The following is a 13,563-nucleotide window of genomic DNA, read 5'->3' as shown; positions in this document are numbered from 1 at the left end:
TACAACGATCGTGATGAATTTTGCGAACATAAGCATCAATTATGTTTTTACAAGAGGATTAAAAAAAATTCCACATCCACAATTTTTAAAACGTCACAATTTTTCGTTGCGTATATAACAGCGATGTGTTTTTATATGATTATTAATGATAATTATTAGAAATTATCGTTCTATTAATAGGAAGGAAAAGGAATAAAATAGTCTTAGAATAATTTCAAAACCTTAACATCCATAAAAAAATATAGTTAAAACAATGAAGGTTTGCCATTTTTCTTTTGTCCTTATAAAATCCATGCCACCCAGTTGGCAATAAAATTTAAATTGTTCATATTAGTAATTGCTGGATAAGGAAATCGTGGAATAAAAAAAAACTAGATAGGTAGGTAGATGTGGGAGTGGAATAGTAGGCGAGAAGGCGTGAGTCGAGTAGTGGGGTTCACGTCGGCGAGCGGCAGAAACGAACAGTCAACGAGAAAGAACCGAAGTGGCAAGATGTTCAAATCGGGCTGGCGTAATAAAGAGAAGAAGAAGAAGTCGACGGTGAAATTGGTCGGTTCCAAGATCATTCGTACGGAAGACGATTCGGCCGGCGTCGAGATCGAGGAAGTGGAGGATAGTGGATCGACGTTGGACGTTTCTTCGGCTTACACCGTGGAACAACCCCAAACTGCGACCCCGACGGGTGAGTACTCCCCTTCAACTCAAATTCTAGTCGACAGTAAATTAGAGACCGGTGCTAGCAGTCAGCAAGTGGACAGTAATTATCAAAAATCGACGAGCTCCGTTAAAAGTGTCACTGTGAAATCTTCCACGATCGAAAGTGGGACTGAAACGGTTACCGGGGGAGAATCAAAAATTGTTAAAACTTATTCGGAAGATGGAAGACCGGTCGCAGATTCAGACGGTAGCCCTTCACAGAAAATTGTAACGAAGATAACATATGTTATAAGAGATGGTACTCCGATCAAAACCGGCGAACAGGTATTTTCGACAGATGAGACGTCGACGACAACCCTTGAAACGGGTCCGATGCTTTCTTCGGATCCCAGCGCCGTTCGCAGTGAAGTCAAATTGGTCGGAGGTAAAATAATCAAGGTATCGGATCCCTCGGACATAACTGAGAAAACTTTTTCAAACGGTGGTGTAAAACATTCCACCGTCACATCTTCACAATCGGATAAATTTTCTTCTCAAACGGAAGAGAGTACGAAGACGATTAAATCTACCGTCGAGAAAATTCAAGAAACAACGGACAGGCAAGGTAAACATGGAAAGACCGTATACTCTGTGACTTTAAGGGGTGATGATAAGCAAGATTCTAAGCCTGACCACGAAAAACGAGTTTCGTCCCCTTCGCTCGGAGATCAAGTCAAAATGGTCGGATCGAAAATAGTAAAAATCTTTTCGGACAGCGGCAAACCAACCCAAGACCCGAGTTCTCTCGGCCAAGGCGAACACGATACTCAAGTCGTTCAGCAATCATCGTCGAAAACTTACAGTTCGGCCGTATCGGCGAAAACGTCTTTCCAACAAAGGGAAGAAATGGCACAGAAGAGCACATTCAGCTCTCAGAAGGGGAAGAAAACTGTTATAAGGACCATATACGGTCCCGACGGTTCTGTTATCGATACTATCACAGAAGTTATCGATATTCCAGAAACCGCATCGCAACACGTCCAGCAGACCGGTAAGAAAAACGTCCTCTCGTCTGCAGAAATCTTACAGCAGACTGCGGACGACGGTGTTGAGACATTTGTTTCATCTAGCACGAAAACTGGAAATGTTGTTCGTCAAGGAGAAGAAAGATTTTACTCCAGCCGTCCGTCCCATCGAGATAACGAACCATCTCCAACAAGAGATCCAGACGATGGTACTCAATTCTACACGAGTGTGACTAGAGTAACATCCAAGAAAGCGGACCAAACGGAAACCGACGATGGGGACGGTTTTTCTAGCCCCTTTCAGACGATGCAGCAACAGGTCACGCATACCACGACGGACAATGAATTGAGTTATCCATCAACAATAGAACAAAAGAGTTCTTCGCACCACACTAGTTCACAACACACAAAAAGCGCCACCTCCAAGTCAGTTACATCTAAAACGAATATTGTCGAAACTTCTGATGATACCAACGTACATAAGCGTGTAGTTACGGATTTCATTAATATGGAAAAACAATCTGTCATGCCTCCACAAGTCAGACTGGTCGGAGGGAAATTGGTTAAAACAAAAACAACGGAATACGACGATGTTCCTGAGTTTCAGCATAAACCGGGAACTGCAAAGCAAACCCCTGGACAAATTAAATATCCTGAAGGTAGGTTCGATAATGCCAAATATCCTACAGATGTACAAACAACGACAATAAGATACGTAACCGAAGGTTTACCAGAAGCAACACACTCGGAGAAACGTGAAACTATCTCCGAGACAAGCGGGACGCAATCTTCTCAACAAACTACAGTTCGAGAAGTGGTGAAACTCGTCGGAGGGAAATTAGTTAAATCTGAAACAACTGATTACACCACTAGCTCAACAGAGGATGACCCAAACCGTCCAAAATCACCATACACAGTATCATCGGACACTAGTAAAAGAACAGTGACCAAATCATATCCTGGAAGTTACCAGCATCCCGAAAATGAGACAGATTATTCCAAACACCCGGCGGAAGTGAAAACGACCACAATAAGATATGTCACTGGTGGTTCTCCGGATACAACCAAAACAGTTTCAGAAGTGAAACTTGTCGGTGGAAAATTAGTAAAATCCGAAACTGCTAGACCAGAGAAAGGTAAAACAACAGTGGTGACTGTAACGAAGGTGACGAAGACTCCAGTGCCTTCGTACACCGATGGAAGCCCTGACTCAAAGACCCTTTCAGAAGGATACACACATCCCGATGACGATAAAGTTGGTTATCATAAAGATGCATCAGAAGTGAAAACGACTACTGTCAGATATGTAACCGGTGATAAACGTACCCCAGAGACCACAGTACAAGAGCGTGAGATCGTCTCAAGAACTAGTGGCACACAATCATCTCACGAGACTTTAGTCGGAGAAGTAAAGCTTGTTGGAGGGAAATTGGTAAAATCCGAAACGACGGAATATACCACCAGCCCAAAACACCCGGACGAAACTACAACCAGAATATATAAGGAAACTAAGGTTATTAAGTCTCCAGTTGATGGAAGACATGACTCAAAAACCTCTCCCGAAGGATTGAAACATCCTGAAGACGAGACGGATTATTCCAAGTACCCAGAAGTGAAAACGACCACAATAAGGTATGTCACTGGTGGTTCTTCAGACGCAGCCAAAACAGTTTCCGATGTAAAACTCGTCGGAGGGAAGTTAGTCAAATCTGAAACACAGTACACTACGACTGGAAAATCTACCGACGAACCAAAACTGGTAACGAATGTAAAAGAATACAAACATCCTGAGGACAAAAGGGTAGGTAGCCCTAAACACCCTTCAACCACCCAGACAGAAAAACATCAAACTGTGTCGCAGTCAAGCAGTAAGCAAACATCACACCAATCTGTTCGTGAAGTGAGGCTCGTTGATGGAAAAGTGGTCAACACTGAAACGTCCGAATTTACTACTGATTCGACATCACCCGATGAACAAAAATCAACTAAGCCGACGTCCAGAAAAGAACCGTCTGTTAGGACTGTGTACAGAACCGTAGAATATGGTTCGAAGACTTTACCGGAAGGTACTTATCTAGAAGATACAGTCGATAACTCCAGATATCCTATGGAAGTTCCAATTCCTGCAGTCAGACATGTAACGAAACCAGACTCGAAAACCTTTCCGGAAGGAAAACATCCCGATGACAAAAGTGGTGATAGTCCTAAACAGCTTTCAGACCATACAACTACAACAGTGAAATACCTAACTGAAAGATCTCCTTCTACTACTCACACTGAAAAAAGTCAAACCGTTTCTCAGACGAGTAGTAGGCAAACTGCGCACACATCTTCGGTGCAAGAGGTCAAACTCAGTGGTGGAAAAGTAGTTAAAACTGAATCAACCGAATATACAAGTGGCTCAACATCTCCAGGTGAAAAGCAAACATCTAGGACGACGAAAGATTGGACTCCTAAAACATCGGGCACCAAAGCCCCCGACTCGAAGTCCTTCCCAGAAGGAACCGAATTTCCAGAGCACCCTTCAACAAAACAAACAGGGACAAAACCTCACGAACCCACGACTGAATATACAACTTGGGATAGTCGCACGTCTGAACGCGCCGTATCGGATCATACGAAAAAAGCGACTTCCCAATTTATAATGAACGAGAAAAGTTTCGTTTACGCTCCAGAAGACAGAGAAGCACCGCGCCAAACAGACAGCCCAAGAGAAACTGCACGCAAACCTGAGGAGACCACAGAAGGTGGTCAAACGGTAAAACTAATCGGTGGTAAACTAGTCAAAACTGGAACCCCGGACTATGTGACGAGACCTACTGAACAAAAGAAACCAACAAAAGTAACAACGGACTCCAAAATTGGCCCGACAGGAACATATTCTTTCCAAAAAACATCAGAACAAAAGAAAATGACAGATCGTAAAGAGCTCCAAGAACCGTCTGAAGGTCGTACCCCTAAAGATTCAAAAGAAGGATTCAGTACAGAGGATGTCTCTCATTTGCATCGTACAACCGTTCAACATGTGAAATTGGTTGGTGGTAAAGTAGTTAAAACAGAAACGACCGAGTACCGAAGCAGGTCAAAATCTCCCGATCAACCTACTCAATTCACAACAACACAAAAACCAGTACCTTCTCAGGAACCCAAAGAACCGACAGAGGGCCGATCTCCTAAAAAGACCCAGGAAACACCAAAAGGCCAAGAGCCTGAAGAAAACTTTCCAGGCCAATCTCCTAAGGAGCCGACGAAATCGTCGACTGGCCAAACTCCTAAGAAACCAGAAGAAACAGTAGGTCGATCTCATAAAGAACCAAGAGAAACTACACGCAAACCTGAGGAACCGACAGAGGGTGGACAAACGGTAAAAATAATCGGAGGTAAACTTGTCAAAACTGGAACACCGCACTTTATGACGAGACCTACTGACCAAAGGAATCCGACAAAAATAACTGCAGTCACAAAAATGGGTCCGTCCGAAACATACACTTTCCAGCAAACAACAGAGCAAGAGAAAAGGTCACATTTGGAAAACGTATCCCAATCCTCTACAGAAACAACTGAAAAATTCTCTAAGAAATCGACGGATACGATTTCCTATAGAACATCTAAAGAACCAAAAGAAACACCGATTGGACGTTCTAAGAAACCTGATGGTTCAACCAAGGAATCAAAGGAAGATATGACAAAACATACTCCTAAGAAGCCTGAAACAAGCAGATCTCCTAAAAAACCAACGAAGGAATCACCGACTGGTCGATCTCCTAAGGAACCCGAAGAATTCACGGTTGCTCGATCTCCTAAAGAGACCACAACTGTTGAAAGATTGGGAACGGAGGAGGAAACGAATCATTTAGTGCGTTCTACTGTGCAACAAGTGAAATTAGTCGGTGGCAAAGTGGTAAAAACTGAAACTACAGTGTACCGAAGCAGATCGAAATCACCCGATCAACCAACTCAGGTCACTACAACACCATCAAGGAGAGAGCCAAAAGAAACACCGTCAGGAATTACACCTAAAGATCTCAAAGAGCCCAAAGAACTTTCTGATGGTCGATCACCGAAGGGGCTAAAAGAAACACCGACAGGGCGTACACCTAAAGATTCAAAAGAGCCCAAAGAACCGTCTAATGTTCGATCTCCAAACCAGTTAGAAGAAACTGCAACTGTTGAAAGATTCGGGACGCAAGATACGACACATTTGGAGCGTACTACTGTGCAACAAGTAAAACTGGTCGGTGGCAAAGTGGTAAAAACTGAAACTACAGTGTACCGAAGCAGGTCGAAATCTCCCGATCAACTAACTCAGGTCACTACAACAGGGCATACACCTAAAGACCATAAAAAGCTCAAAGAACCTTCTGATGGTCGTTCACCTAAGGAGCCAAAGGAAACGCCAACAGGGCGTACGCCTAAAGACCCTAAAGAGCCCAAAGAACCGTCTGATGGTCGGTCTCCTAAGGAGCCAAGTGAGACTTCAACTGGTCGAACTCCAAAGGAGCCTGAAGAATCTACAGTAGGCCTATATCCTAAAGAGCCAAAAGAAATGACAACCGTAGAGCGATTCGGGACGAAGGAGACTACTCATTTGGATCGTTCTACTGTCCATCAAGTGAAATTGGTCGGTGGTAAAATGGTGAAAACAGAAACTACCGTTTACCGAAGCAGGTCGAAATCTCCTGATCAACCAACTCAGGTCAGTGTAACACCAACAAGGCGAGAACCAAAGGAATCACCAACAGGGCGTGCACCTAAAGACCCTAAAGAGCACAAAGAACCTTCTGATCGTAGTTCACTTAAGGAGCCAGAGGAAACACCCAGAGGTCATACACCTAAAAAGCACACAGAACCGTTTGATGGTCGATCTCCTAAGGAGCCAAAAGATAGTCCGACTGGTCGAACTGCGACGGAACCAGAGGATTCAACAGTAGGGCGATATCCGAAAGAGACAAGGGAAACTACAACTGTTGAGAGATTCGGGACGCATGATACGACACATTTGGAACGTACTACTGAGCAACAAGTGAAACTGGTCGGTGGGAAAGTGGTAAAAACTGAAACTACAGTGTACCGAAGCAGGTCGAAATCTCCCGATCAATCGACTCAGGTAACTACAACACCAACAGGGCGTACACCTAAAGATCCTAAAGAGCCCAAAGAACCTTCTGATGGTCGTTCACCTAAGGAGCCAAAGGAAACACCAACAGGGCGTACGCCTAAAGACCATAAAGAGTCCAAAGAACCTTTTGATCGTCGTTCACTTAAGAAGCCAGAGGAAACGCCCAGAGGTCATACACCTAAACAACCAAAAGAACCTAAGGAGCCAGAAGAATTTACAGTTGATCGATATCCTAAAGAGCCAAAAGAAACTACAACCGTTGAGAGATTCGGGACGCAGGAGACTACTCATTTAGAGCGTTCTACTGTTCAACATGTGAAACTGATTGGTGGGAAAGTGGTAAAATCCGAAACAACAGTGTACCGAAGTAGATCCAAATCTCCAACATCAAAGACTACTGAGCCCACCGATAGAACACCAGGTCGATTTCCTAAGGAACCAAAGGAAACACCAACAGGACTTACAACTAAAGAGCTAAAGGAACCGTCGGATGAACGTTCTCCCAAGGAGCCGAAGGAATCACCAACAGGACGTACACCTAAAGAGCCCAAAGAACCGTTTGATGGTCGATCTCCTAAGAAGCCAGAAGAATTTACAGTAGATCGATATCCTAAAGAGCCAAAAGAAACTACAACCGTTGAGAGATTCGGGACGCAGGAGACTACTCATTTAGAGCGTTCTACTGTTCAACATGTGAAACTGATTGGTGGAAAAGTGGTAAAATCCGAAACAACAGTGTACCGAAGTAGATCCAAATCTCCAACATCAAGGACTACTGAGCCCACCGATAGAACACCAGGTCGATCTCCTAAGGAACCAAAGGAAACACCAACAGGACTTACAACTAAAGAGCCCAAGGAACCGTCGGATGAACGTTCTCCCAAAGAGCCAAAGGGAACACCAACAGAACTTACATCTAAAGAGCCCAAGGAACCGACGGATGAACGTTCTCCCAAGGAGCCGAAGGAATCACCAACAGGACGTACACCTAAAGAGCCCAAAGAACCGTTTGATGGTCGATCTCCTAAGAAGCCAGAAGAATTTACAATAGATCGATATCCTAAAGAGCCAAAAGAAACTACAACCGTTGAGAGATTCGGGACGCAGGATACTACTCATTTAGAGCGTTCCACTGTTCAACATGTGAAACTGATTGGTGGGAAAGTGGTAAAATCCGAAACAACAGTGTACCGAAGTAGATCCAAATCTCCAACATCAAGGACTACTGAGCCCACCGATAAAACACCAGGTCGATCTCCTAAGGAACCAAAGGAAACACCAACAGGGCTTACATCTAAAGATCCCAAGGAACCGTCGGATGAACGTTCTCCCAAGGAGCCAAAGGGAACACCAACAGGGCGTACACCTAAAGAACCCAAAGAACAGACTTATGGTCGACCTCCTAAGGAGCCAAAAGAGACATCGACTATTCGAACTCCAAAGGAGCCAGAAGAATCTACAGTAGGTCGATATCCGAAAGAGCCAAAGAAAACACCAACAGGACGTATTCCTCATGAACCGGAAGACTACTGGCCTGATGGAACTCCTAAGGAACCACAGGAAACAACGACAGTTGAAAGATTCGGGACCCAGGAGACAACTCATCGTTCCTCTGTCCAACATGTGAGACTGGTTGGAGGCAAAGTAGTTAAAACAGAAACAACCGAGTACCGCAGTAGGCCAAAATCTCCTGATAAAACACCAAGAACAACGGAGATCACCGAATACAGGACGACCAAATATCCCGACGTCAAGAGTTCCGAAACGGTCGAAAGTGTAAAACAAGAAGTTCGAATCGTCAACGGAAAAATCGTCAAAAACGTTACTACCACAAACAAAAGTAGTACGAGCAAATCTCCTGAACGCAGAGAACCCAAGACAATGGAAATAATCGAATCACCGACTCCAAAACCCTTTGAAAGAGAGACCCACACAGAAAGACATTTCACGACGGACGTTAAAGAGTCATACGAAACCTCCACTTCTCTCGATCATTTCACCTCCGAGGATCGCACTTCCAAAACCACCAAAGTCACCAGAGAAGACAAGCCGAAAACGACTCCGAAGAAAACACCGGAGAAGATCGTCGAACAGTGCATCTGCGAAATCTGCACCTGCGGGTGAGTCCACAATTTATTTTATTTATATATTAATCTATTCTAACTAAACCCAAACAAATTCGCCACCAATGACATTTTAACTTGAGAATTTTGTTATTTAAATTATCAATATTAATCAGTATGAAATGACAACTACTTCAGTCACTTCACAGTCAATTTAGTTCATAGTTTCCCAATGAATCACTTTGACTCGTAGAAAAAACAATTCTAGAAAAAATACACTTCTTCCCGCTTAGTCCAAATAGTTTATGAGCTTTTATACGGAACCAAGGGAAAAAGGCACAAATAAACAAAATATCACCATAAAGGGTCAAGACATGACACTTATTGGGTCCGTCATCAGTAGATGGTTTATTGAATTACTCAAACGCGTTTCGACATTACGCCATCTTCAGTGAGAAACTGTAATTAAGTAATTCAGCAAACCAGCGAGAGAAGACGGACCCCATAAGTGACCCTATGACGGTTCAGGATGAATTCACCGACTCGGAGACCAACTGTAATATTAGATAGTTAATTCATATTCACAAACGTGAATTTTTCAAGAAAACAGCGCTTCGAACAGACTTTCACGATGGAAAATGTTCGAAGTGAGCCATGTCTATTATTCTGGGCCAATTCTTATTAATTGCCTAGGATTAATTAAATATTGAGCTTGGTTTATGTGTCTGTAAATAATTATGAAAAATGAATTATGGGGGTTATTGAACCTCGCATCGAGAATATCGCGTACACTGGGGTGAGTGTGCGATGCCTGGAGACCAGACTTCTATATTTGTATCAAGTGTTGTGTTTATGTTATTTTATTGGAATGAATGGAATTTATTATGTTAATACATTTCATGTTTAGCGGTCATGTTTTATGTTTAGCCTATATTAATTATTTCAATTAATTATTCTTTTTATCTAAGGTCTAGGCTGAGATGAAAAAGTTAGTGTCACGAGTGGGATTCGAACCCAATTTCAGCCAAGACCTCAGGTAAAAAGAATAATTAATTAAAATAATTAATATGGTCAATTATGACCGATAAACATGTATGGATTAATATAATAATTAAAGAAGTAATCACTTCGCTAACAGCTCCCCGTGGCCTCTCCAAGAGTCGTTGAGAATCGAATCCTGATTACACGACATTTGAAAATTGGCAAAAAGAGGGAAAATTCGTAAGGTTGTAGGATGAGAGAGAAGTTGGTGTCCGAATGGATGGAAGTCATGATTGCTCAAGCGGTTAGAGCAGCGGCGTATTCAGCCAAAGGTCGTGGGTTCGAATTCCCCTCGTGACACTAACTTTTGACACTATCTCAGCCAAAACTTAGATGAAAAGAATAATTAATTGAAATAATTTAGTAGAGTGAATAGAAAGGTTCAACTCCTCCCCGAGAAAATATAGAACTCTGGGGGAGATTTTTTTTTTTTTTTTAATTTACATACCAAGGAAAGAACACCAATAATGAAAATCATGCCAGGGTAATATTTGTCTGAAGTGAATTTGATATTTTACCATATTTGTAATAGTCTAAGTTTAAAGAAAAACACTAAAAATTTAATTCGATTATCAATTTGGGAAAATACCCCGCGTTGTAAGTTGTCCAGGTTGTAGAGAAAGATTGTTCAGTGTGTCATATTTGGTCAAGGAGTGCCACAACATGGCCGCTTACAGGGAGCGAGTAGGCATGGCACATAAAGACCTTGGAAAGAATATCGACCGAATCGGCGCTCAGAGTGCAATTGGGGGCTGGTACAACTCCAAAAAAGTAATTTTTATGACCATGGTGAAATTTCTTAAAAAAGAAAAATTTGCATATGAAATCCTTAAAAGTTAACTGTAACGAGTCATGAAATTATTAATGAAAAACTGAGGAATGAAAAATTTTATGGCTTGTTTAAATATAATGTCCTTGACTCACTGCTTTATTTTATTTTATTTATTTATTATTTTTAATCATCGCTTGAAATATATAAATTTAGCCAAGCGTTAATTTCTCTTAAGATAGCCGTAATTCTCCAACTTTTTTTAACTTTACCAATGGAGTACCATCAGGTAGATAAAAGTCTGCGGCCCGTCTGAAACATACTCTTACCAAAAAATGACAGAACATAAGAATATGCCAGAGACTAAAGAGCCCCCAGAACCGTCTGAAGGTCTTCCTCTTAAGGAGCCGAAGGATATACAGTCAAGGTGAACTTCTCAGGAGCCAAAGGATTCACTTCTGGACGTACACCTAACGATCCAAGAGAAGCACTGGCCGGATTTGCTCCTAAAAGAGTCGGGTGAACGATGGGTTATTGAATCCCCAAAGGAAAGAACATTTGAAAGATTCCATACAAAGGACGTAGTACTGTCCAACATGTGATAGTGGTTGGTGGTTACGCAGATAAAACAGAAACGAGTACAGAATCAGGTCAAAAATCTCCCTATTATCTACTCAATTGACGACAACACAAAAACGGCTTCAACGGAAAAATTAAAACGAAAAAGATCTCGATTTTATTTATACTTGAGATGTCGTTGCGCAACAGCCCGCCTGTAAAACGTGTAAATGACGGATTATCTTCATCCGCCGATCTCGGCCGAGCCCGCGGATGAATGGGCCGACGTTGGGAGGGAAAGCTGAAAAATTAGCCCATTGTCTTTGGTGCATTAGAGACAAATCGGTAAGAACCGATTCGATAAATTATACGTTTTATCGGTTTACAGGATTTTCGAGGCTTATCACGGAATTATTTCGCAATGGTGATAATTATATTTCTTTACGTTGGAGAAATATATTTCTTTTTTATTTAAAGGCTTAAAACAACGCAATATCATTCTCGCCGTGTCTTTAACGATCGAATGATGTGGCACACTAGTGAGAATAGGCGCCAATGTTTTTAAATTAATTAATCTTTATGTAAGGTATTGGTTGAAATAAAAAAGCTAGTGTCACAAGCGGGATTCGAATTTGAATACACGACATTCGAAAAATGGCAAAAAGGAGGGAAAATTAGAAAGGTAGATTGATATGGGAAGTTGGTATCCGAGTGGATCGAGATCACGATATCTCAAGTGGTACCAGCCGCGTATTTAGCCGAAGGTGCGGGTTCGAATCCCGCTTATGACACTAGCTTTTTCATTTCAACCAATACCTTACATAAAGATTAATTAATTGAAAGAAGTTATTTGGTCAATTGGTCCACGAACTATAATGGTTTTTAAATTAGATGGGTCTGCTTGATTTTGTGGTATGGAAGTTGACAGTCAAAAAATCCTGGTCCGCCTATTCTCTCTTGTGTACCACATCAGGACTCGATCGTTGAAGACAAAGCAAGAATTGGCCGACCTGGATTTTTTGATTGTCGTCTTCGATACCCCAAACACGCAGAACCATGTTAATTTTCAATTTACCACTTGTGAACTGCATTTAGTCAGAATTCATAATCGGAGTTAGAGAAGTAAAAACTTTTTTGGCTCGTCATAAAACGCGCTAATACAATCGCCATTAAAAGATAAAGAAAAAGATTTTTCTTTTTGTTTATCTCTCCTTCGAGTTGTATACAACGGTTGCATCATTTGTTTACATATTCAACAAGGTTTTGTTGATAAATACCACATTACGTGGGACTGTCAGGGAATTTTTAAAACAGACGCATCATGAAGACGAAGGGAATTGTAAATATAACAATAATCCCGTCTGATAGATTTTTTGACTGATTTGAAATCGATCGAAAAGCGATCGTTCAGTTATGTACGAGAGTTCAAAATGCCGCAATGGTACGTGAGTCGTTAGGATCCACTGACCTATCGTACGTCGCTTTCGAGAGTACAGGACGATATTCGACTGTTTCTTCCGTGTTAAAAATAAAAGCTTTTGTTAAAGGAAAAGAGGATTAGAGTTTCTGGCAAAATGACACAAAGCATCCACCGCGGTGGTGGTGCCGAAACGCGAATCGTAGACCACGGAAACAGCGAGGATAAGCGGACTCGCAGGACCCAAAAAGTATTCACGCGACCGTTGTTTTATGTTAACTGTATAGTTCAATTAAACGTAAATGAACTAATTTTCATCTCCTGTGAATTTCTCTGCCAATCTGATCCACTGAAGGTGCCATTTTCTTCCACAGTGGCAATACAGTATCCAAGTTTGTAGAATAGCGACACCTTTGACTATTTCTTCACTTGAAACACCAGCGCGGCATTTAAATAGCTGCCTTTTTATGCGTACATTTTATTATTCGATTAAGCTTCTTTTATAGTTATAGGCACAGGAGGATCTATGTAAACCAAAAACATAAAGATACAACAATACGTAATTGAGTATTTTAATATTTTTAACAATGGATTCGATTTCTTTACCGTATTGGGAGGAAGAAATTATGGAGCAGCAGACTCTTTCATGTGCGTGAGAAATTGAAGAATCTAGGGTATCTAGTATCCTAGGTCATGAATATCAATGTTGAGGTCGGTGAGGTTAGATATATAGAACGTATTTTTTTAGAACCTAAATGCCGAACGTGTCTCAAATAGCGTCGGTCCTTATTATCCAAGTTGAAACTTCCTACAACCTTCACCCTTCTATAGTACAATTTATCTGTCTAATTTTCGACTAGGCGTCTGTTTCAAGGCCGTATCAGGTGCCTTTGAGATACGTGATCTGAGGAATGGAACAACTTTAGCCGGTTTGT

At 41.7% G+C, this 13,563-nt stretch overlaps 1 protein-coding gene across 4 annotated transcripts in view; it reads left to right on the top strand.

Moving 5' to 3' along the window:
- The first annotated feature begins 427 nt into the window (after window positions 1-427).
- The window catches only part of LOC106665329 (titin), a 44,664-nt gene continuing 31,528 nt past the window's right edge, over window positions 428-13,563 (top strand). Inside the window, exons 1-2 of one of the 4 annotated variants that reach the window (XM_024229764.1) lie at window positions 431-2,696; window positions 3,294-8,900. In XM_024229764.1, coding sequence (XP_024085532.1) covers window positions 493-2,696; window positions 3,294-8,900 — 7,811 coding nt within the window. In that variant the 5' untranslated portion in view covers window positions 431-492. Of the gene's footprint in view, window positions 8,901-13,563 lie in introns of all 4 variants that reach the window. The other 3 variants (XM_024229763.1, XM_024229765.1, XM_024229762.1) reach the window with 3 other exon arrangements.

Source organism: Cimex lectularius, unplaced genomic scaffold, assembly GCF_000648675.2.
Source record: "Cimex lectularius strain Harlan isolate CLEC.00 unplaced genomic scaffold, Clec_2.1 scaffold41, whole genome shotgun sequence".
Lineage (NCBI taxonomy): Eukaryota > Metazoa > Arthropoda > Insecta > Hemiptera > Cimicidae > Cimex > Cimex lectularius.
Note: the sequence above shows the minus strand (reverse complement) of the source record. Positions and strands in the feature narration are given on the sequence as shown.